The sequence below is a fragment of the Aethalodelphis obliquidens genome, unplaced genomic scaffold (assembly GCF_003676395.1).
Source record: "Aethalodelphis obliquidens isolate GAN/ISIS:26980383/991018 unplaced genomic scaffold, ASM367639v1 scaffold139, whole genome shotgun sequence".
In the NCBI taxonomy this organism is placed as follows: domain Eukaryota; kingdom Metazoa; phylum Chordata; class Mammalia; order Artiodactyla; family Delphinidae; genus Aethalodelphis; species Aethalodelphis obliquidens.
The window spans coordinates 235,071-261,338 of record NW_020838083.1 but is presented as its reverse complement, the minus strand read 5'-3'; the positions used below and the strand labels follow the sequence as shown (position 1 = coordinate 261,338).

At 41.9% G+C, this 26,268-nt stretch overlaps 1 protein-coding gene across 7 annotated transcripts in view; it reads right to left on the bottom strand.

The window, feature by feature from the left end:
- RFFL (ring finger and FYVE like domain containing E3 ubiquitin protein ligase) overlaps window positions 1-26,268 on the bottom strand; it is a 67,541-nt gene that overhangs the window by 40,662 nt on the left and 611 nt on the right. Inside the window, exon 1 of one of the 7 annotated variants that reach the window (XM_027099770.1) lies at window positions 5,491-5,779. The exons of the other annotated variants lie outside the window; for them this stretch is intronic. Coding sequence (XP_026955571.1) covers window positions 5,491-5,590 — 100 coding nt within the window. The 5' untranslated portion in view covers window positions 5,591-5,779. Of the gene's footprint in view, window positions 1-5,490; window positions 5,780-26,268 lie in introns of those variants that run through there. 7 annotated transcript variants of the gene reach the window in all.

The window sequence follows — 26,268 nt, the reverse complement described above, 5'->3', positions numbered from 1 at the left end:
ATAAATAGAATAGAGTTGGTATAGCTCCTAGCACAGTGACTGGCACAGAGAAGATGCTCAGTGAACATTGGTCCATTACAGTTTTTAGAAAACCTGCCTCTACACACATACGTCCCTTACAAGTTTGCACAAAGTGAGCTCTCAGCTCAGTCTCCCTTTCTCTTCAATTCCCCCATAGAATAGCTGGTGCTCTACTTCACTTCCATGTCACACACGTGTTCATGAACTGTGCTTCAATCTACTGAAAGCCCTTTCTCCAAGGTCACCAATGATCTTGTGATGGCTAAATGCACGGCTTTTTCCTACATCAAACTTTGACGACCTCCCATATGCCGATGACCTACCTATCTTCTTCCCTTTGATTCCCACTGAAAGTGCAATAGCTTGACTCTCCTTTAAAGACATATTTTCCTCCCTGTCCTTCCCTGGCTCCTCCTTTTGCCCCTTAAATATCTTCTAGGGCCCTGGACTAACCATTCTTCCTTTCCTTCTCTAGTGAATTCTATTGGTTTTACTTTTTAAATATATCCTGCAAACATCCCTCCTATGTCCATGGCCACACCCTGACTTATATGCCATTATCTTTCTCAAAAACTAGAGCAAACACCTCCTTACTGGCCTCCTCTTTGCCACTCTCTTTTCTCCACATAGTAGTCAGGGTAAACTTCTCTTTTAAAAACTATACTCTGCCTGAGTTCCCCGATGGTCCAGTGGTTAGGATTCCAGGCTTTCACTGCTGTGGCCTGGGTTCAATACTTGGTGGGGGAACTGAGATCACGCAAGCCACGTGGCGTGGCCAAAAAAAATACACACACACACACACACACACACGCACACTTGTTACTCTCCTGCTTTAAAGCCTTCAGTGGTTTCCTACCATGCCCTTTTGTAAAGCCGAGACTCACTACGGCCCACAAAGGCCCCATGTGATGTGGGCCCTGCCTACCTCTTCTGCTTTACCTCATGCCACACACCCCCATCACCCTCCACCCCCCATTCACCTCACTCGAGGCCCTTGGTGGTCTCCTTTTATTTTGACTTCCTCAAAAAAAAAAAATCATTTATTGCCCCCAAGGCCTGCACACTTGTGGTTCCTTTCCTGCCAGGAACATCCTCCACAGCTCTTCACAAAGCCAGCTCCTTATCCATCAGACTTCGGCTCACCTTCCCTACAGTGCAGTTGTCTGGCACACAGTGGAAGCTCAGTAAGTATCCATTGAATGAATAGATTCCTCAGTCTTTGGAATCAATCTCAGGCTTCAGTTTTAGTAGTCATTTCCAAATTCCTGCTAGATATCCAGACTTTAAATCTAGCATACCAAAGACACTCAAAACCAAACCCTTCATCTTTCCCCAAACTAGTTTCCTCCAATCTTCTGAAATTATATGAGCAATATAACACACACTTTCTGCTTCAGAAGTATGAATTTCCCATTCGTTTGCTCCACCTGCCCAAAATTCTGATCATCCATTAAAACTGAATTCAGGACTTCCCTGGTGGCACAGTGGTTAAGAATCCACCTGCCAATGCAGGGGACACGGGTTCGTGCCCTGGTCTGGGAAGATCCCACATGCCACGGAGCAACTAAGCCCGTGAGCCACAACTACTGAGCCTGCGCTCTAGAGCCCGTGAACCACATATACTGAACCCACGTGCTGCAACTACTGAAGCCCGCACGCCTAGAGCCTGTGCTCCACAACAAGAGAAGCCACCACAATGAGAAGCCCGCGCACCGCAATGAAGAGTAGCCCCCGCTCGCCACAACTAGAGAAAGCCCACCTGCAGCAACAAAGACCCAACGCAGCCAAAAAAACTTTAAAAATTAAAAAAAAGAAACTCTTCCTCATATTCATTAAAATCACTCCTCCCTCAATTTAAGCCCATTTCCTCTTAAATCTTTGAAATATAGGAAGACCAATTAATCAAAATCCCCAAGCAAAAACTATTCTTGTACTCAAAGATGGTAATCAAGCCATCCCTTAGCTTTTCCTTCTCTAGGCTAAAATCTTTCTATTTTTTTTTAAACGTATAACGATAAGGAATTTTTTTTAACTTTTTAATCATCTTTATTCCTCTCTTAAGTATGGGCGGACCAATATTGGATTCCACATGCCAGTATCTAACGGATGTTATGTCCCAGCCCTTATGGTTCATCTTTCTTATTTTACTTTTATTTAGTTATTTATTTATTTTTGCCACATAGCACAGCATGCGGGATCTTAGTTCCCCAACCAGGAATCGAACCCATGCCCCCAGCAGTGGAAGCACAGAGTCCTAACCACTGGACCGCCAAAGGAATTCCCTGGTTCACCTTTCTATAATCAAATTCCACAGTCCCCAATATGGCATGTTAGCCCCCCAAAAGTTGTGAATTACCCTACAAACTTAATCACTTATTAGAATTAATGTGAAACCCCTTCTTCTTTTAACGCTCACCTTATTCCATTTTGTGATGACTCCCTTCACTCATCAACCTGGTTTGACGCTCCACTATTGAGGTAGATTTTAACAAATTCTAGGTATCTGAAGCACAACAGAAAAGCTTGAGAGGCTGGAGTGGGCATACCATTCATGTCAATCAAGGTCTCCAACCACGGTCAAGGCCTCTCCAAGGCCAAGTAGGCTCTGAGTACCTCCTCCTTCCACCTCGAAGATAAAGTGGCCTTGCAAAAGACAAGACCTTTAGCACCCACCTACTGAGCAAAGGCACCTTTTCTGTAGAACCCAACAAGGTATATTTATCTACAAAGAGACAAACCAGGTGCTTACAGCAGTGTAAAAACATGTTTTCCCTCTGAGTCTTACCAGAATGTATGCTTCAATGTCAGAAGTAGCTTTACAATCACCGATAAAATAGGGATAACAAAACCTACCCAACACAGGGTACTGTAGGTATCAAATAAAATGATACAAGGGAATAATTTTGTAAGGTACTATACTACGTTAGGTGATGGTCTAGAACTAGGTTTCAGGAAGTCCTATAAATCTTCAAATTAACTTTGGATGGTTACTTGATGGTTTCAGGTGACATATACAGAATAGGCACCATGGGCTCAAGTTCATCAAACAAGAACAAAAACATGCCATCTAACTAGAAAGCTTATGGGTTTGCTAATACTGCCAAGACTAATAAAGATGTTCTGACTAGTGGTTTGACCCTGGAGACCCACTTTAGCCACTGTCTAATGGTGCTGAGCTCTAGGTCAAGGACCAGGTCCAGTGAAGGAATTCAACAGTCTAGTGGAAGAGACAGACACTGCTGTGGAAGTCCAAATAAGGAAGAATAACTACCGGAGGAAGTCAGGGAAGGATTCACATATGAACTAAGTCTCCTGGGGATGAGCACTTTGCCTGTCAGAGAGGAGGGGGAACCACCAGGAAACGGTACAGTGTCCTAAAAGGATGTGGTATAACCAGGGACTGGAAAAATGAAGAGTTCAGGGAGGTTGGAGAGGAGAGAAATGGCTGGGAAAAGGAGAGGGAGATAAAATGAGTAACAGGTAGGATAAGGTCAAATTATGAAGGACTTTCCCAATCTAGCTAAGTAGGAAACAGAGAACAAATGGCACTCTGAAACGTTGCGAATGAAAAGATTAGATTTGGCCTTTAGGAACATAACTTTGGCAACAAGAATGAGAGGTTGGAGCAGAGAAGGATCTATGGTGCAGTGACAAAAGCACAATCAAGATTTGATAAGGCTTTGAATCAGAAGTTACAAACTCAAATTCCTGGAGGCAAAGTAGGTCAAAAGTGACATCTTCGTTGTGTAACATCTGGGAGAATGGTGATTATCTGTGATCTTGGAAGAATGCAGGCCCCGCCCAGAAGTCTTCACACATAAAATTTTAAGCCATTGGGCTGGTTAAACAAAATAGTTTTTGACCTATGATAAATTAAAGCAATACAGTGGGAATGAAGAAAAGACACACATCAAACAGTACGCCAATATAATCAAGAGTGTTTAGCAACCACAGATTTATCATATTTAGAGATGTGTGGCATAAAAAGAATGAAGAGGAAGATTTGGTAGATATAATTAACAGAGTTCAAACATACAGCAATACAAGCAGATAACAGATACTGGGTAGGGGAGATAATGACTTGTTATGTACGTGTTGAACTTAAGACAAACCTGGTAGGTTTGTGAAGTTGGACAAAGCTTGTCAAGATTTGTCAAGTTGGAAATAAGGATCTGAAGTTTGGGAGAGACAGCTGGGCTGGCAAAACATACTGAGGATGGCTGAATTCATGGACATATTTGAGATCCTTAGAGGAAAGGGCTGGGAAAAGAGTGAAAAGAAACCCAAGACAAAGCCCTGGAGCACCTCGACACTTATGGGATAATCAAAAGAAAATGAGAATAAATAATGGAAGGATACTCTGGAAACTCAGAAGAGACAAGGTGGCCACAAAGCCACAGAGAGAAGGCTGCAGGGGAAAAAAAAAAGAATGGTTCAATACTGCCAAATGCTAGGCAGAGATTAAGTAAGATGGAGGCTGAAATCAGGACCAGAATACTGGGCCTGGAAATCAGGAGTTTACTTGTAATCTTCAGGAAAACAAGAATAGGGTAATGGGGGTAGAAGCCAAAATAACAAAGAGCTGCTAAGAGGATCCGAGTTGAGGAAGTACAGTGGAGGCTCGTGCTCATTCTACTCTTACTAAGGACCTACTATGTGCCAAGTACCATGGATATAATTCTAACAAAACAGGTGCTGCTTCTCAATCTAGTCCACGATCGAGGAGACACAGGATGCTCCTGAGTACTCATCCAGTCTTGGTGAGTAAGAAGAGATTTCATGGAAGAAGTGATTTTCAGACTCCAGCCAGTTAAGCCAGTTGGCCAGGTTAAGCTGGGGCAGGGTGTCTCAGAGAAGGCTTGCCTGCGCAAAGGCCTGAAGTAGAGTGAACATGGACCACCTGGGGGTAATTGTAAGGCACAGGAAAGAGCAAACTTTAAAGAGGGTTACTGCCTGGTGCTGAGGCTGAAGATTTCAGAAGTTTAGAAGTGAAGAGCAGGAAGGAGATAGGGCGGCAGTCTGAACAGAATGAGGGGAGGGTCTTCATTAACACCTCAGAAACTCACTGGTAAGACAGTGCTTTCTACAATTCAGGAGTCAAAATTATTAAGCAGAAAAGCAAATATGTTTGCCCCTCTCTCTTCCTTTAACAATGGTTTAGTATGACTAAACCATTTCTCACAAGACACAGAAAGAATAGAGACTACAACAGCAAAAGATGGATAAAGCTGTAAACCTGTTTGATTTCTCTAAGGTTTATATAATAAACGGTCTTATTAGGTCCAAAACCACATCCAGATCCCAAAGGAAATGAAACTTTTCCCCTAACATCCCCTCCAAAGAGTTGAAGGACTTTCAGATACCCAACGTGATAACACGTTGACTCACTTCTAAAGACTAAGGCTCTTCCCAGTTTCTGCATCAGCTCAGTCTAGCTCAAGACACTAAGAAAAAACAGTCTGGGGTTACCTGATTTTGCCTGTTTCAAAACATGGCCAGGGCAGAAAGCAAGCTGCCTCCGGTTCCTGCCGCTGCTGAGGTCCTTGGAGCCGGGTTCAGATGAGATCATCTCAGGAACCAACAGCAGCGGCTTTCAGGCAGTGAATGGTGCTGCCTGGGGACGTATCTTTGGTAAGCAAGATTGCAACAGAGCAGGCGGTTTACCCAGGGCAGTGCTGACTCACGCCAGGCAAAACTCATTTCCCAAACAACTCAGCCTGAGCCAACCGCAATCAACTGCAACCTAGAAAACAAGAGGCACCCCACTGATTTTTCTTTCAAATGGAAAGCTGATTACTGGGGGCAGGTGAACCTCGTTCCCCGGCTGCTGGTCACCCAGAAAAGTTCCAGTGGTCAGTCACCTTCTGAAATATCACCTGAAAACAGCCTGGGGCTCAGGACAGCACGATTACTGAAGGTAGCAGGTCCACGAGCTCTGGAGATTTCCCCAAGAGGCTGATAAAGAAGTCACTTTGCATTTACAAATTAGAACATCTGGGTGAGAGGATGCCCAGTCATGGGGGGACCTGCCCAGTCATGGCTAGCTGGTCAAATCATTAGGGTGAATTCTGTCAGCTCTGACCAGGCTCACTGTTCTTTTTCCCCACCAGGCTTTCTCTGACCTTTCTGTTTCCTTAGACAACTCATGCTCTCTAATTAACACAGATACATAGGAGGGTTTTCTTTGTTTAATCAGCTGCCACATTCTCTATGCTAAAGCTAAGTTATCCACCATCACACCTACTAGATGTTTAAGGAACATAGGAGTCTGTGAAAATCACATTAACACTTACTTTTGAAAAATCCTTAAATTTATGTCAATTCTCATTTATTGGCCAGCTTATTAAAAAATTGATTCTAGGGCTTCCCTGGTGGCGCAGTGGTTGAGAATCTGCCTGCTAATGCAGGGGACACGGGTTCGAGCCCTGGTCTGGGAAGATCCCACATGCCGCGGAGCAACTAGGCCCGTGGGCCACAACTCCTGAGCCTGCGTGTCTGGAGCCTGTGCTCCGCAACAAGAGAGGCCACAATAGTGAGAGGCCCGCGCACCGCGATGAAGAGTGGCCCCCGCTTGCCGCAACTGGAGAAAGCCCTCGCACAGAAACGAAGACCCAACACAGCCAAAAAAAAAAAAAGAATTAATTTTTTAAAAAAAGTAACAAATGTTCAAGTACAATTGGTGTCTTTAAAAAAAAAAAATCGATTCTAGAATGACTGGCTCATCAACAGCTATTAATTATTATTGAATTTGCCCTGACAGGCTAGAACTGACAATGGTGCTAGACAAAGAAAACAAAAGATTAAGTCCTTGCTTCCTCCGTGTTTTCATTCTACAAGAATGAAACTACAGTTCATATCAGATCCTTCTGTTCCCTGCTCAAAATTTCCCATGGTTATCAGCTATTCCTTAGCATGGGCATTCAAGGCCACCACACCTAGCCTTGTTCATCCTGTCAGGTAGGTCTCTCAAGGCATCAACTCTGGATGTAGCTGCCAATCCAGCCTGTCATTCAATAAATGTTAGGATTCGTTAAAATGTACATGCAGATTGTCAGAATGCGGGTTTAAAAACTATGCTATTTAATTCTATTCCTTTTCACGGGGCTAGTTTAAAAAAAAAGTTATTTTATCCAATTCAATGCCCCTTAATTACATTATTCCAACAGGATAACCACACTGGCCTTTTAGAAGGTTTTATAAAATGTTCCCTCTTTTACTTCCTCCCCTTCAGTGTTTTCCTTTCCAGAAAATAGCTGTGTTTAAAGAAGTTTTCCTACAGTATGTGTTAATTAGTCTTTTTCAAATGATAAAAGCATCTTTAAAGCAGTTGATAACCATTATCTCACAGACCACACTTTAAAAAATATTTCTGTAGTTGATGATAAGTCACAAACATCCTAATATAGAGCAACTCTCAAGGTACATACAGTAGAGACAAATACGGAAACAAAAATAGAATACTGTTAAAAGCTTCTGACTCATTCTATATTAGTAAACTTTAAATGAGGAAGAGAAAATCCAGATGGTACTGTGCCCAGGAAGTAAATGTAAATGATGCAAAGCGCAACAGAAGCGTCAGAACTTCCTAATTCTGCTAAGACAAGCACCACTCAGCAGGTGAGGAGGGCAGGCTCAGATTATCGTCTCCCTCTGTGGGATTCTGTACAGTTCCGATCAGTTTCCCCTGAATATAACCATACTCCATCTGAGTTCCTTCTTTTAGCCAGGAAAGGCTGAGGATTACACGTGTAGAGCTCTAAAAAGATGCTAAACTTGAACTAATGGCTTCAGGCACTTGAGCTTTTATAAGGTTATATGAAAACTCCAAGAATATGAGACTGTATGAGAAATAAACAAAATAATTGTGGCTTTGTGCTTAAGTTCCTTCAATATATATATTTTTTAATATATTATTTTAAAACTCAGACAAAGTTAATTCACACCCATAGCTATATAGACTTACTTTTTATGTGTGGTCACAAGAGATATTTAACATGTGTATGTGTGCATGTATGCTTTTGTGTACGAGTATGTATGTGTGTATGTATATATACACACACATCTTGCAAACACCATACCCACTGTTTTACTTGCACAGAAATATGCAATGCCGTTTATAGCCCATATTTGGTTTGTTTTCTGATATTTCTTAACATTTTAAACAACAAGCAGGTGTCAAAAGAAATTAAAATAGTCATTTCTTAGGATTCTGTAGTCTTCCAAATCCATAGAAAATTACCAAATCCATAGAAAAAGATATGGGAGGGAAGCACAATGGGAGCAGATCAAGGAGGTATTTTAGCTTTACCAGTATTTGAATACATTTTACAACAAGCATATATTCAAATATTACTTGGTAATTTAAAATTCAGTTAAAGTTTTAAATGTTCTACTGTTTATAAACTACTTTAACCTTTTCCCCATCTCACTCTTTCCTCTCAACAGCCTCCTTTTACCTGCTTCCCCATTCCTAGCAACCTAAATAATACTGCACATTTCCTCTTTTTAACAAAATTAATCTTACTTATGTCCATATCCTTTTTCTTTCCCCCCACGTCCTTTTTATGATTGAGAAGACAGTGAACTGATAAATCCAAATTTCCAAGAACCAGTGGCTTTCTCACTTTGTTGATAATTAGAGACACTGCTAAATTCTAATCTTGGATGTTCAGGGATCTTATAATTTTTTTTTTTTTAAACTAGAGTACCTACTCTTCAAAAAAGACAATGAATGTCAACCAAGTAGCTATCACCTAATAAATCACAGAAATTAGGCATGAAAAATGAAGTGAACTTTAGGATACTCGAGAATCAACTCTAGAGGTACTTAAGAATCAACAGTGGTGCTTATTGAAAAGGATCACTTCCCAACCCAGTCTCTCAGACACTCTGAATTAGCAGAAGTGGAAGGAGCCCCCAGAATTGGAAATTTTTTTTTTTTGCCGTACGCGGGCCTCTCACTGCTGTGGCCTCTCCCGTTGCAGAGCACAGGCTCCAGACGCGCAGGCTCAGCGGCCGTGGCTCACTGGCCCAGCCGCTCCGCGGCATGTGGGATCTTCCCGGACCAGGGCAGTAACCCATGTCCCCTGCATCGTCAGGCGGACTCTCAACCACTGCGCAACCAGGGAAGCCCCTAGAATCGGAATTTTTAATAAGCATCTCCCTCTCCCAAGTGATTCTGATACAGAGAGGCCTTGGATCATGTTTTGGGAGACAGGTCATAGCTCTGATCTCTAAGCACTGTAAAATGAAAAGTTTTTGTTTGTTTGTTTTTTGGCTGTGTTGGGTCTGTGTTGCTGCGGGCGGAGTTTCTCTAGTTGGGTCAAGTGGGGGCTACTCTTCGTTGCGGTGCGCGGGCTTCTCATTGTGGTGGCTTCTCTTGTTGCAGAGCACGGGCTCTAGGCACGCGGGCTTTAGTAGTTGTAGTGCATGGGCTCAGTACTTGTGGCTTGCGGGCTCTAGAGCGCAGGCTCAGTAGTTGTGGCGGGGGCTTAGTTGCTCCGCGGCATGTGGGATCTTCCCAGACCAGGGATCAAACCCGTGTCCCCTGAATTGGTAGGTGGATTCTTAATCACTGTGCCACCAGGGAAGTCCAAAATGAAAAGTTGGGGTTTTTTTCCCCGAAGACCATCAAACTGAACAGTAGTCTCACAGAGCAGGTGTTAGACATTAGTCCCCTCACCCACAAGAACCATCAAGAATATAACAATTGAACTATATTTATTCTGTTGACTGGACCATTATTTTCTTCAAGCCTCCAGAGGCAATTATCCTAACTACTTATCTTAAGGATTTTCGCTGCCACCCACAGTCCTGTTAGACTGAGACATTTTCACACCTGGGATGCAGTAGAACGGGCTTAACAGAATTTTTATGACTGTGAAAATTGAAGTTCATTTGACTCAACAGAACAGTCAAATAGAACAAAGGAGAAAACCTCCGCAAAGGCACAGCTTGAAAGTAGAGGCTTCTGACTTCCTGATGAGGCAGTTTTGCCCAGAAATTCAAACCATGGGATGCTATATAGCTCATATGTCAAGAGTGCCTAAATGGCAACTTATCACCACAGCATCATCCACCGCAGGCTTACTGTAACATTTGGAAGCACAACCCTGCTGGATAAGATGGCCTCTCCTGGGAGACAGCGGCTGTTGCCATGGCGGGGATCATTCCATCTTGGGGCCAGAAGAACCCAGCAGTCCCTTTAATCTTTAACGAGCCACTTTAGTGTTCAGATATAGGAACCGGCACTGAATGAAGCTCAACCTGCTTCACAGCACTTTGTGGCAAAACCACCCCCGAGCTGCAGGAGGGCACACCAGCCAAGCCGGTCCCCGGAGCTGCAGTTACCAGAATCTGTTCTATAATATAATTTGGGCACTTTATTATCCACTGTGGCATAATACTTCATAGTGCACAAAGGTATCCAATAGCGGACTTCCCTGGTGGTGCAGATGGTTAAGAATCCGCCTGCCAATGCAGGGGACTTGGGTTTGAGCCCTGGTCCGGGAAGATCCCACATGCCGCGGAGCAACTAAGCCCGTGCGCCACAACTACTGAGCCTGCGCTCTAGAGTCCGCGTGCTGCAACTACTGAAGCCCACGCGCCTAGAGCCCATGCTCCGCAACAAGAGAAGCCACCGCAGTGAGAAGCCCACGTACTGCAACGAAGAGTAGCCCCCGCTCGCTGCAACTAGAGAAATCCCGCGTGCAGCAACGAAGACCCAAAGCAGCCAAAAAATAAAAAATAAAATTAATTAAAAAAACAAAACAAAAACAAACCAAAAAAAAAGAAGAAAGGTAGCCAACATCAAGGGTACTGCCTACCTCAGGCACAATGAAATACTAGATTAGTAAATGTCAGGAACTGAAAAAGTAACAAGCCCACTTTGAAGGAAAAGGAAGACTCCAAAGCTGACAGGACACAGCCTGATGACCTGATGACAAGATTGGGAGAAAAGAAGTCAGCGACGTGACTAAACTGCTATCTTGGGCAGTTCACTTTAGAAACCTGGCAACGGAAATCTTGGAACCATTCGACGGGTGTGATTTTCTATACAAAACTATTTCTTCATTTTTCCCCCTGTGCTGCTAATACAGAAGAAGGGCAGGGAAAAGGCCCTTGTCATCAAACTCCATCACCTAAACAACTCCAAGAGCTTCATAATGAAGTAACTGGTAAGCTCATGTTCTATTCCCCAGTAGCCACCCTCTCAGAACAAAGATTCTGTAATTCAACTTTGAAGATTACCTTAATTCATAATTCTTATTTACTCTATAGCTCTAGATTTTTCTCTTCCCCAAATATACACACACATTCTCTCTCTCTCCCTCTCTCTCCCCCCTCCCTGCCCCCTTCTCTTTCTCTGTCTCTCCACCCTCATACTCATGCTCTGCCTCCAATAAGTCAAACTTCCTAAATTTTCACCCTGGTTTCCACTAAAAATGCCACAAGATTAAGTTACCTTCCTTCAGGTCCCCAAGTCTAGGGGGCCTTTGTTGACACACGTTTCATCTTGATGGGTGATTTCTAGCCATGCAGATAAATTACCTTTTCACCTACAGTTAATCTTCAAACTGGCTTTTGTAGGCTATGGAAATAAAAGGGTAAGACTGCACAGCTTGAATGTCCCATCAAGGTAATCAAAGTAGTGGAAGAGGCAGAGAAGACAGAAGGAGAGATATCAAAATAAAAACTGCGCTGTGCATTTAAGGAGCACTTAAGAAAACACTCCATCTGACTAAGCAGCCAATGAGTAGACAAATACCCAAAGGACTATACATTCTCTAAAGATTACTGTGCTCACAGTTCTTGCTTCCCTCAAGGCTTGCAAGAGATCACATCATAAAGTTAGACTTGCATTATTCATAATAGAGTGGATAGATAGATCCCAACACCCAGAATTCTAAGGATTTACCTGCAAATAAAGGCATAACCTTATTTCAACCCAAACGCATGTAACTAGGAATAAAATACATATTGTTTGGGTCTTTCAATGGTATCTCTCTCATCCCTTTTACAATAGAACAAAAAAGGGTTAGAGAAACGAACCCAAAGTTTTGTTGCAGGCATTAAACACTTAAAAAAGAATCACAGGGAAAAATGCCCACAATATATTATCCATTAAAAAAAAAAAAAAAGCAGTACAGAACAGCAGGTGGAGAATACAGAATAGCAGGTGGAGAACACACACACACACACACACACACACATAGCACACACAGAACATATACATACATATGTATATATACAGAGAGAGAGATACAAAACATACAGTCAAAAAGTCTAGAACCACTTAACAGTGTTACTTTTGGTACGGGTGGAGGTTTACTTTCTGCTTTATATATACACCTTTGTGCTATTTTAGTATTTAAATGAGGAGTATAAGCTAATTAACATTACCAGAAATAAAGTACCTAAGATCACCTGACAAAGAAAATGAAACAGAACAATTTGAACAAGTTCTTAGGGCCATTCTGAGCCAAATTTTCAGCATATTTAAGGCTATATTCACTGAGGCAAACATAAGAATCAACCAGAATTCAGTGTTGGGACAGCATTGTTGGTTCGTTTTTCGTCATTCTGAGCCAGAAGCGGTACTGTGCTATGTCCTGCCAGGTTAGGGGGAGACTGAGTCTCGTGCTCATGTCCTCACTTCCCCCTGGTTAGTCCTGGTTAGTCTTCTCTCTCTCAGGGACACCAGGGCAGGGGATTAAAAAGCAGGTCAACAGACCACTGAACACTGTAGAGAGAAAGAGCCACATGAAGGGCTAACCACGACTCAAAAATCTTGCTCTTTGTCAGTCAAGTCAGTTTTACAAGTAGTCTGATGAACTTAAAAAACAGATATGCTACTTATTAGAAAAGTTAAAAAAGGGGGACAATACCAAATGCTGATGAGGATGCAGAGAAACTGGATCTCATACACTGCTGGTGGGACAGACTGTAAAATGGTACAGGGCTTGGGAAAATAGTTTGGTGGTTTCTTTAAGAAACTAAAGATACACATACTGTAAGACTGAGCAATTGCATTCCTGGGCACTTAACCCAGAGAAATTAAAACTTGTATCTACACAAATACCTGTACATAAATGTTCATAATGGCTTTATCTGTAACAGCCCCAAACTGAAAACAACCAAAATGCCCTACAATAGGTAAATGGTTAAAAAACTGTGATACAGACACTTCCCTGGTGCCACAGTGGTTAAGACTCTGCACTACCAATGCAGGGGGCCTGGGTTCGATCCCTGGTCAGGGAACTAGATCCCACATGCATGCAACAACTAAGAGTTTGCATGCCACAACTAAGGAGCCCGTGAGCTGCAACTAAGGAGCCTGCCTGTCTCAACAAAGACCCAGCACAACCTAATTAATAAATTAAATAATTAATTAAATTTAAAAACCTGTGATACATCCAAGGCATAGAAAACAAACTTATAGTTAACAAAGGGGAAAGGGGATGGGGGAGAGATAAATTAGGAGTTCGGGATTAGCAGATACAAACTACAAAATATAAAATAGATAAACAACAGGTCCTACTGTATAGTACAAGAAACTATACTAAAGACTTCCTTGGTGGCATAGTGGTTAAGAATCCGCCTGCCAATGCAGGGGGCACAGGTTCAAGCCCTGGTCCGGGAAGATCCCACATGCCGTGGAGCAACTAAGCGCGTGTGCCACAACTACTGAGCCTGTGCTCTAGAGCCCTCGAGCCACAACTACTGAGCCCGCGTGCCACAACTACTGAAGCCCACGCACCTAGAGCCCGTGCTTTGCAACAAGAGAAGCCACTGCAATGAGAAGCCTGCGCACCGCAACGAAGAGTAGCCCCTGCTTGCTGCAACTAGAGAAAGCCTGCCCGCAGCAATGAACACCCAATGCAGCCAAAAATTAATTAATTAATTAATTTTGAAAAAAAGAAACTATATTCAATATCTTGCCATGAACAATAATGGAAAAGACTATGAAAAAGTATATATACGAATCACTTTACTGTACACTAGGAACTAATACAACATTGTAAATCAACTATACTTCAATTAAAAAAACAACTGTGATACATCCATCCATACTATTTATTCTATTTAGTAATAAAAAGCATTATTAAATACATTACTAAATACATCTTGGATGGAGGGCATCATGCTAAGTGAAAAATGCCAACCTCAGAAGGCCACATGTTGTTATGATTCTATTTCCATAACATTTCAAAAAGGACAAAATTATACAGATAGAGAACAGATTACTGGTTGACAAGGATTGGTTGGGGGGAAAGGGATGTATGTGACAATAAATGTGCAATTACAATTACTCATTCAACTGTCCAACCACTATGGAGAATTAAGGAAGGTGAATTGTTTGTAAGGCAAAGCACATTTCATATTATTCTGCCATCCCTACTATGCCAGAAAAAAAAAAAAAAGATTGTTTAAGCATGAGTCCGTTGCTGGCTCAACCACCTAAAATACATTTCAGGCATTACCTGTGCCCCATCTCTACCGGTGTTTTTATCTGAGCTTCCCCAGGGCTGCGAGCAATGAGCCAGGAGGCAGCAGAAGTAACCCATGCAGAGTGAACTCTCACTGCAATTTAAGCTCAGCATTCAGCCCAAAGTGTCCTGCTTGAAATCAAAAGCATCTGAAAACTGCAGCGATCAGACACATAAATTGTGAAAGATGTGGTTACTGGCGTGGGGCACCTCACATGTGACAGGTTTCCTACTACAAACAGTTTTTCCTACAAAAGTCTCAGTAGCAGTCTCCAAATGTGAGGGAAAGGTTAGTGGAAAAAATTTAAATGATGCTTCCTCTGTGATTCTCCCAGCCAGGGCTCACATGTACTGAAAGCAGGTCACATGTCTCAGGCACAAAGTTTTAGTTTCTATACTCATCCGGGCTTCTTACTGAAAGTGGTCTACCACCATTTATTCCAGTATCACTTACAACACGAGGACCCTCGGGCCACCAACATCTACAGTATCCTACACAAGGGTCAATTTACTGGTAAGGCCTATTGAAAAACAGAAAGACACTCGAAAAAAAAAATTTTTTTTTTAACAGAAAACCCACCAATAAATTCTCCTCTAACCCAATGCTTCAGCTGTTTAGCCAAATGTGCTTTTGAGGGTGACTGGTTGATATATCAAACACAATTACAATTTTAAAACATGGAATAAACTATAATACAATCCTTCAGGACTTCCCTGGTGGCGCAGTGGTTAAGAATCCGCCTGCCAAGGCAGGGGACACAGGTTCCATCCCTGGTCTGGGAAGATCCCATATGCTGCGAAGCAGCTAAGCCCGTGTGCTGCAACTACTGAGCCCATGCACCTACAGCCCATACTCCGCAACAAGAGAAGCCACCACAATGAGAAGCCCGCGCACTGTAAGGAAGAGTAGACCCCCCTTGCCACAACTAGAGAAAGCCCACACGCAGCAACAAAGACCTAATGCAGCCAAAAATTTAAAAGACAAAAAAAAAAAAAAATCCTTCAGTGCTAATGGAATTAAAACTAGTAAAGGAATAACAAAGACTGCTAATAACATTCTAAAATCACCTTCCACACAAGGAGGCCCATGTATAAAAGGATAATTTTAAGCCCACGTTCTATGAAATAGAACCTATTTCTAAAGACTTACTCTGATAAGTAATCATAATTAGATGAGCTGATGGAGTGAGAGGCAGCTGGGGTCTGGTGGTTGGGAGCGGGTCTTTCCAGCCAGACTACTTGGGTTCAAACACTGTGTGGCCTTAGGCACATTTTCAACTTCTCTGTGCCGCATTTCCTGATCTGCGGAACACAGATACTGGTGCCTACATTTCGCAGAATTGTTGGGAGGGGTTAAATGAGTTCATATAACAAAATCCTTGGCACACAAAAAGCACACAATAACTACTGATAATTTTTATACAGGTAAAATAGGGTATAAAGAGAAGTACCATAAGGTTATAATGACCAAAGTCCTCTGTAGCCTGGCACACATGCTATTCTACTGAACAGTACCTAAGAAAGCAAGGCCCAGTCTCATCACACAGCCTCCCCACCCCTCCCTACCCCAGTTAGACAGATGGAGTTTGGGGGCTTCCCTGGTCTGGGAGGATCCCGCATGCCCGCGGAGCAACTGGGCCTGTGCACCACAACTACTGAGCCTGTGCTCTGGAGCCGCGAGCCACAACTACTGAAGCCCGTGCTCCGCGGCGAGAGAGGCCACCGCAATAGGAAGCCCGCGCACCGCAACGAAGAGTAGCCCCTGCTCGCCTCAACTAGAGAGGGCCCACATGCAGCAACAAACACCCAACGCAGCCATAAATAAATAATTAATTTTAAAAAAAAAAAAAGAAAGAAAGAAAGATGGAGTTTGTTCTAGAGATGCTTAAAGAAAAAAGGCTTGACTTTACCTAGACACCTCTCTCCCATTTCTAGGTTTCCCAACTATTCAGCAACAACCATAGACATTTTGGAATCAGAAACATAAATTGTGTCCAAAAGTGTTAAACAATGCTTGTCCAAAGGCCCCAATACAGCTAATAGTTTAGACAGCTGTGCTAGGAGCCATAGAAGCTGCATTTTCTAACTAGTATTGCTTCTGAACAATTGAAACTTTCTCCAGAGCAAAGTCCAGACACAGGAAGCAGTGTTCCCCGCAAACATCCAAACAGTTTCATTATTGTTTAACCACCAAAATAAAAATAACAGCTCCAATAATCTATCAAGTTTGACATTTCATCCAACCAAGCAATTAAACCAGGACACAATGCATGCATGGAGAGATTTGTTTTCCCCTGCTCCAAATCAACACTCATTTTGACATTATAGCCACACAAACTAGTAATGCTTGTTCCTAGATTACTTACAAAAGGCTTCTAAAAACCAAACACGCTGAAGTGTCTCAAAGAAACGGCACACCGTCAAATTTTATTTTGTCTCCCACCTTTAAGCATCTTTATTAACTGTAAGTAAAGTTACAGACCAAGTAGTTGGAAACTCCCTTCTAATATTTAGTCAAAGGAGGTAAATACCCTCCTGATACAGGCACAAAATGCAAGGTCTATCAATATATTCTTAAATATATTAAAGGTAAGTATCCTCACCTCATCCTCAAGTATTAAAATCGTGGTTCTGATCTAGCAAATCACCAACTGACAGAACTTCTCTCTCCAAGTAGGGAGTTCTCAGTTGGTTGCCTCAATTACAGGTAGCCTAAGGAAGAAAATCAAGGACCTTTGATATCAAGTTCCTAAGACGTCCTCAGAACCACCTATAATAGAACAATGCTATTCAAAGTGTGCAGTCGCACACCCTCCATGGACATCCATGTCAAGGTAAAAAAAAATTCATAGTAGGTATGAACTGTGCATCCAAGTGCATGACTTCCTGGTAATTCATTTTTCTTGTACTTTACAAAAATATTAGTTGGCAATAGACTGAAAAAGCACTTTACAAAGCTGGTCCTTCACCAGTTTCAGAAACACTAACTTTTTGTACAGTTGAATGCCAATTGTGTCACTTATTGTTCTGAAGGAATCAAAGCACCCTTGCCCTATCCTACAGCTTCTGATTTGAGGGCAATCAGAGAAACCAATAAGGAGGTACACCACGGTGTAACCTCATGGAAAGAGTACCCAATTAGACTCAAAAGACCTCACTGCTGGTCTGCAAGATCCAACTATCTTGGAGACGCTGGGTGAACTGGAGACTTTTTACTTCCCTGTGCCTTGAATTCCTCCTCTGCAGAATAAAAGCAGCCCCCTAACATCAGCATTTCTCAATATTATCATTTTTTTTTAATGTGTGGTTCCTTCTGACAGTATTACTTTCTCCAAGTGTGGTCTGCAGATAAGCTACATCAGAATCCCCAGCTTCATTCCCAAACACCCAGATTCTATAGGTCTGGGCTAGCAACCAGGAAACTGCAGTTTTTTACAAGCACCCGGGAGACTCTGATACACATGAAAATTTGAGATCTACTGCAATAATAATCTTAGTAATGCCTCTAGGGATTAAAGAAAAGGTCACAATTTGTGTGTAAACCCCAATAAAGAAATTATTTTAGGTAAAAAGTCACATTTTTAAATTTTTTAAAGTATTTTTAAAATACTTAGTATTTTTAAATCAGTATTTTTAAATCAGTATATTAAATCAGTATATTAAAACTTAAAGAAAACATTTCAATATGCTTTTATAATATTAGTAATATGTAACAACAAATTTCAATTTTCCCCATTTAAAAAAATGATGTTTGGTTGGGAAGACCAAATGTGTATTAAAATACATGTAAACATTTACATGCTATGGCATCAAGAACTGCTTTTTTTTTTTTTTTAATTACTTTATTTATTTTTGGCTGCATTGGGTTTTCATTGCTGCGCGTGGGCTTTCCCTAGTTGCGGCCAGCGGGGGCTACTCTTTGTTGCAGTGCACGGGCTTCTCATTGCGGTGGCTTCTCTTGTTGCGGAGCACCGGCTCTAGGCACGTGGGCTTCAGTAGTTGTGGCACACAGGCTCAGTAGTTGGGGCTCGCGGGCTCTAGATCGCAGGCTCAGTAGTTGCGGTGCACGGGCTTTGTTGCTTTGCAGCATGTGGGATCTTCCTGGACCAGGGCTTGAACCCATGTCCCCTGCATTGACAGGCGGATTCTTAACCACTGCGCCACCAGGGAAGTCCAAGAACTGCTTTCTTGACATGATATTCAGAACTCTTGAATTTTGTACCAGTCCCTCCCAAAGAAAACTAGTGGCTTATTTTTATGTTTGTACTGTTTCTGAAAAGAGTTGAGGAGAAAGATTTCAAGCGGCTATTTGTGAGCGTTTCCACAAATAACAGTGCAGGTGTGGATAGCCAATATCTCAAACACCAAATTAGATGTAACTGTCAACATATTTTCACTTTTAATATTAGTTTTGGTAGTACAGAAGACATGGTGATATGCTACATTAAAAAGGTTAATCAAATAAATAAAATTTAGGAATCTGACGAAGATCATCTGGAGGTGAAACTGCAAAACTATCATATGTATGTCCCCCATTAATTGGTTGGTTCACTGTCACTATTCCTCAAGCAGCCGGTCTGCAACTATGTCAACAGTCCAAACAGTTGGGAAACACTGAACTAGATCAATGGGCGTGGGGGTGATGACTCAGAATCACCTGGAGTGCTGCGTCCAACCATATGGTGAGGGTGGTAGGGAAGGTGGAGTGCCCTCTGTCAAGCTCTCTGGGAACATTTGACCCCTTTCCCCACCAGCTCTGCAGCAAACACTGGCTAAGGTAAACTTCAGCTCTGACACAGAATGACTATGCAGGTACTTCCATCAGCATATGACAAATGACCAAGAATGGCACCTGAATCTAGTCATGCCCAAAAGGTAAAAAGAGAGGTAGACAGAAGTGAGAGAACCGGAAGGCCTAAGAATTTTCCACTGCGGACTGGGCAAGTCCTAGGCCCTGCAGCTATTCCTTCCTACCCCACACCCTGGCACAAAACTTTAACACCAAACTGCTCCTCTTCACCTCCATAAAATCCAAATTGCCCAAACCATGGCTACTGGTCTGCAAAATCAATTCCAAGACAATTCCGCCCTCTTCCTGAGAACCATCCTTTACTAAGGATTCCTCAAACCGGCTGAACTTCGGCTGACCCACTCCCTCTAAAGTCCTGGAAAACACTCCACCCTCTTTCCCCAAATCAGAACGCTCCTTTTGTCTAGGATTTTGGAATAAAGGCTCATGCTCTAGTGGATCTTCTTCCACGCCATGAAGATAATAATTGAGCATGATCAAGAGGAGGTATAATTCATTGGCTATGGACCCACTGACTCAAGACTTAGGAAAAGGTTGTAAAGTCAACAGAAGAAGATGAGGCATGGTTATTTCTCAAGCAGATATCTTAATCATTATGAAAGTTGAAAGGGGGTAGGGGGAATTCACAGAAATTGCTGGAGGGAAAACAAGCTTTCCTATAGCATAAAAGATATTGATTCCATCACATTCCATGCATGTGATCAGAAATAAGAGTGGAAAGATTTTTCCAAGTAAATGAAAAGGGTAAAACAAGAAGGGGCGGGGTGGGAGAGGAGGCTGCTCTATTTACTTAAGAAAAGCTTTTTTTCCAAGTCTTTTAACATAACCCAGCAGTTTCAAATAAACAATGGTGCTGATTACTAACGAATTACATTACCACTCAGAGGCCAGCAGAGGCTCCAGTTGGCCTAACTTCCTGTAAATTTCAGGATGACTAGGCAGCATTTCTTCAAAGTGGATCAAGGCAGTTAAAATGTTTCAGCAAATCAGACTCTGGCTCCAAGCAGTCTGATTGGATCGGCTGTCCCTAGGAGACCTGACCACTCCACAACCCAGAGATAATGAAACATTAAAATTGCATATAATAATTATAATATAATTGCATATAATAATTATATGCAATTCTAGAAAAGGCGTGTGAATGTTAAACTAGGAGATGCAGGCTAAACCTATAGCATTGGAGGGGGCAGCTTTCAAAAGTCAAGTGACACTAGCTCAACAAAAATTGTGTAAAGTTCAAATTCAGCACATGGGTGGTAGCTGCTGAAAAAGGCTGCTGAGAGAGCCAGAAGGTTTTGCTTATCTTTTTACAGGAGAGGACAATGGAGAAATTACCAGACCAAGGTCACTTTCCCTTAAAAAAAAAAAAAAAAAAGGTTAGCAGGCTTAACGGAGATAAAAAAAAAAAACCTTCATAGGTCATAACTCCATGAAATCAGCAGCCTGGTGAGAATCTCTCCAAGAATCCTGTAAGAAATTAAGTGTGGATTAGAGTAATTAAGTGTAAAGTCTCCTTGAGAGTGACTTCTGTTCCTGAAGACTAGAGCCATTTCTGTGAAACGCATCATAGAAAAATTGTGAAGAGGATTTGCCAGGCATCACAGCCTTTCCACTTTCACATCAAGGTCTGCAAGCACTATGATCTAAAGAAGAACACAGCAGTGATTTGGGGAGGGAATTAAATAATACAGCTTATTTCAGAAAACCACTCCATTCTCTAGCCTTTGCAAAAGTTCTCATGCTCTCGTAATGGTAATATACTTAGGAGTTTCCAAAAATTACACACATTTCCTCAAAAGAGATATAGGAAAAAATATAATCACAGGGTAAAGGCCAAACACTGTCTCTTCTGAATGCTTCAACAGCCAATTATACATTGATTCTATAGAGAGAAAGAGACTATTACAGGAAAGTTAAGTAAGACATGTTAAAAAATGTACCCTTGGGCCTAAGTCTGTTCAACTGACAGTAAAATCACCCCCTCAAAAAAGCAGTTTTATGCAAAATCTAGTATTTTAATTTCCCAGCTTCCAAGAGAAATATATAAGGAGCAGAAATTAAACTAATTATGTCAGCAGCACAGTGAACAAAACTTTAATTGTATTTCACACTAGACATTTGCAGAACAATACAAAGGCCCTTAAGGGTAGAAACTTCTTTAGAATATAAATGATTCCCAATCAATATGACAAAAATTAGTCCATTTGGGCAATAAACAGATTCACGGTTTACATGGAAAAATTCAGCCAACATCCTAATTCAATATAAAAAATTAACGCATAGTATAAGAAACAAATCTCTAAAATGGCTTTAAATCACTCCATGATTTACATATGTTGGATCATTAATAGGTCCTTTAAGCCAGTATTGTACTAATCAGCTTTTTTAGCATCCTGCCCACAAAAGAGCCTATTCATTTAGCTGGGAGACAGGTGTTAGCAACCAGCAACCTCTTTTAGCCTCGAGTTCCAGGGGCCTGGTCTGCAAATTACTACGGTCCTGATTGGCAAGTCGAAAGGAAGGGCAGTTTAAAAGAGGGAAAGGGAGGAGAGAGGGAAAGAGAAACAAAAGAGCCCGAGAGGGGGGAAAGGAAGATGAGGAAAGAAAGGGCCGTCAGGTGCTACTTAGTGGGGCCACCCTCCAAGCCTGGTAGCCTGAGCTGAGCTCCCAGGCTACCGCGCAGATACTTGAGGCAGAATTTGGATAATGTCATTATTCCCGCAGACAGTAATTCTGGATATATGCCTACACTCCACTCATTCTAAAAAAATATTTTTTCCAGTGTCTATGACTCATTCCTCTTTCCCATATTCTCTAGTTCTTAACTTCAGTCCTCACTCTTTCATGCATTTTCTAAAAGAGCTGACCGAGTAGATATTCCTGGAAAGAGATAGAGAGAAGGCCAGATTTAGAAAGACATCTTAAGCCTACAGAATAAAAATCCTATGAGAAAGTGGGAGAAGAGAACGTTCACTGAGTTCCGTACAATGTACAAAGAAGAGATTTTCTCTCTTTTCGTCCACAGAACAATGCTACCAGGTATGATTTTCATCTTGCAGATGAAGAAAATGAAGCCCACAGAGGTTAAGTAACATGTCTAAAGTAGCACAGCCAGGTGGTGGAGGAGCTGGGACTCAAAACCAGGTTTGTCTATTTCCTAAATTGTTACACTTTTCCCAAGTTTAATTCGTTAACTAACATATTCAATGCCCTGATTCTGCTTTAACTCAGAGGGTTCTGTATTTCAGCAATTTTTTTCCATCCATGAACTCAGCAAAAGACCTGTGACTAAATTTTATTGCCTATTAAGCATCCATTATTTCCAATAAGCGTTTCAGCTGTGTAGAAATGAAACATCTGGCAGGTTGGCTTTATTTTAAAATCCTACATACAGAGAATTCCCAGGCAGCTCTCCTATCCAACACTGATCCGAACTAGACTTGACTACCCATTCAGACCTCCAGTGGTTTCCACATTATCATTCATTTGTCCACTCAGGAAATAAAGGAAGCTACTTTCGCCAACCCTCCCTCATGACTCCAGGCAGATAATACAGCAGAGGGGGCCTCTCTGTAAAGTAATTTACATAAAAGTTATAAAAGCTCTTTGCTATCTGTCATGACTAGGAAATGGGCTATTCTAGCAAATCAAACATCCTGAATAACATAATGATGCTTTTAAAGGGACTACCAATTTATAAATAATTTCAAAGCAATGCAACAGTGGCTCCTAAACCTGGCTGCTGATCAAAATCACTTGGGGAGCTTTTTGGAAGTAGATGCCCAGAGTGGTTTTTAAAATGTAGATTCTCGGCATTTCCCTGGTGGCCAAGTGGTTAAGAATCCGCCTGCCAATGCAGGGAACATGGGTTCGATCCCTGGTCCGGGAAGACCCCACATGCCGTGCAGCAACTAAGCCCGTGAGCCGCAACTACTGAGCCTGTGCTCTAGGGCCCGCAAGCCACAACTACTGCGCCCGCATGCCTAGAGCCCGTGCTCGGCAACAAGAGAAGCCACCGAAATGAGAAGACCGTGCACCGCGACGAAGAGTAGCCCCCGCTTACCGCAACTAGAGAAAGCCCGCACGCAGCAACGAAGACCCAATGCAGCCAAAAATAAATTAATTAACTAAAATAAAATAAAATGTGGATTCTCAGTCATCACTTACCCACTCAAAAAAAAAAAAAATCTCCAGGAGGTGGAACTGGGAAATCTGTATTTTTAAAGAACCTCAGTGACTCAGTTGGAAACTGCTAGGTACCTAATCTTTTAAGGAGTGGCTGGCTTTGGAGAACTCCTTGCAATAAAACTCACTAAAAAGACTAAAGCTGCACTGAATACAATGTGACCTTCTTTTTATGATTCAGGAGACTTCAGGATCTCCCAATGCCTCTGGTTCATCATTCACTACTAGTCACTAATCACTGTACTGGCAAAACCAGAAAGGAAGGAAAGGTTAAGAAGACTTCATATTGGTAAAAAGCTGGAAAAACCAGCTTTTGTTTTCCTATCAGATTTTTAAAGAGCTGGTTTCCCCCAGAAGAAACTCAGATTTTATGCTTGCCTCGAAAAAGGAAAATGTTTAAAAACAGGCAGATTCTCTTAACTGCTCCAATTCAGAACGTTAACAGGCCCCAATGTGTCAAAAATGTGGAATATTCAACCTGAACTACATAAAGCAGAGAAACTTCATGACAGTCTTAACGAAGATAAATGAGGATAATGGGTTTAAGCTAAGAATGGCATCATAGGATTAGATAAAACCACTGTCCTGACCATGGCAACTGATAAATCCTGGAAACTGGGAGAGCTGAGGTCTTTCAACACATAAGGCCGATGATTCCTACCTATCTAGGATGGCTTTCATGTGAGATATAACAGGATATCCTATTAAGAGCCCAACTAGTTTTAGGATTTTAAAACTCCAAATAATATAGTCACAAAACAAGAAAGTGACCACACCACCTCCCTATTGAAGCAATGGGAAGTTGTGTGTTTGGATATGAAAAGACTGCCCTTCAAATAGCCAGAATCTTTCTTACATAAACATCAGTCACTACTACCAATAAACAGTAACCAAACAAAAATAATAACCAGTAACATTACCACACAATAATGATGAGGCAGCTCGCCCCGTGAGACCTCAGCAGCAGCAATTTAAACTATGCATTCTCATTAAACTCTAAATTATAACTCAGCTCTGTATTGCAAGGGTTATGAGATTCAAGGTGCAGACGTTAAATCTTTCCTCCCAAAACATAAACACTATAGCCAGTACAAGTTTAATATAAAAGTCTCTAATCTACCTTTAAAACAACAGCAGTAATAAAGAATAAAAAACTATTTTAAGAATAAAAAATTAAGGTGGAATTAGTCCCGTTAACACTCCTTAGGTTTATGTAGGTGTTTTCAGAAAGTTCTAGGCACAACACTCTTACAGATGGGTGTGACTGTATTAAACATCACAATGGACATGTAATTAGGGAAGAAACTGTGCCCTTTTCTGTTATTGTTGCCATTTGTTTTGTCTTTTAAAATGCTGGTTACTGAATATGCTTTTCCCACTGCTATTTTAAGAGGCCTTAAAGAGGCATTCTTATTAGAGGGTGCTAAGCAGAGTTATTATCAACTGGCTTGGCCATGAGAAAGTTTTGAAAACAAATTAATTTCTAACCTCTTTGAGAACAGCTCTCTTTTAATGCAGGTCATTTTAGCAATTGGTTAAATTAAGTCAATTTAGAAGATTTACAATCCCCGATCCCAATGTAAACAGTTGGGATAACAGCTGTCTTCCTGATCAATATGAAAGTTTTTAGTGGGCTGATCTTCCAAACTAAATAGACATTAAAATGTGTGTGTGTGTCCTAGATTACATGGAAATTTGCTTCATGCACAATCAAGTTATCTGTTAGCCCTGCCACATCAAGCTGCAACTGTCATATACAATTTTCAAACTTAAGAAAATAACACTTCTAAATAAACTGTAATTTATGACTTGTACTCTGAAGTCCAGAATTATTAGGAAATATGCCATGATGTTTCAGAAATGCTTGCCATCATCTATTTCCTTGAACGTGAAAAAGAATGCAATCAGGAAAAAACGATAAAGACGTTGTCAAACCTGAAATCCCGTGAACTAGCTCCCAACCCTAGAATTCTGTACACAAACTCAGCCCAGCACCATGTCCCCTGCCTACTCCCATTCCTAGAAAAAGGTTCCAATAAGTGGCAGCCTTGGCCACACTTCAGTAACTTGAACTGTTACCAGGAAAACCACAACTGCTCCCCAAACAGTTGCACCAACAGGGGTGACAGGAAGTCTCTGTCCTCCAAACCACCTGTAACAGGGATGGGCAAGGAACTTACTTTCTGAGAAGGCCACATGCACCTGGGGATGTTTGTTCATTACGTTAACAGTGGCCTTTAGCCAGGGTGCAAAGTGGCAGTTGTGGGTAAAGCCCTATTTCCAAGCTAACAATAATTCTTCCCTGGGGTAGACAGGGAGGAGCATGGTACACTCTTCCTTGATTACACAAGCAGCTTTTTCTCCTAGAACAAATGACAGACCAACAAAAAAGGAGAAAATATGCTGCTGTTTCTATCTTCTGCCAGCCTGAAATCAAGCTCTGAGCAGACGGCTGCGACGCTCTGGTTCCCCAGGTCTAGCATACTTCCCCAAGCCTAGTCAAATGTTTCATGGGCAGCCAGCTGCACAGAGGCCCCATGTCCCTCTCCGTCTTAGCCACTGGCGACCTCACACACATCACCTCAAATGAACAGAGGACAACTCCCAAAAGAGAGAACAGTGGACCCTGGGCGGGGCGGAGGTGGGGGGGAAAGGAAAACCACATCCCCAAACTTCTCCATCAAGCCTCCAAACTCCAGCCTCCACCTTCCTCCAGCACGCCCGCAGGGCTCCTGCACTAGGAAGCTGGGTCAAGCTAGTTCC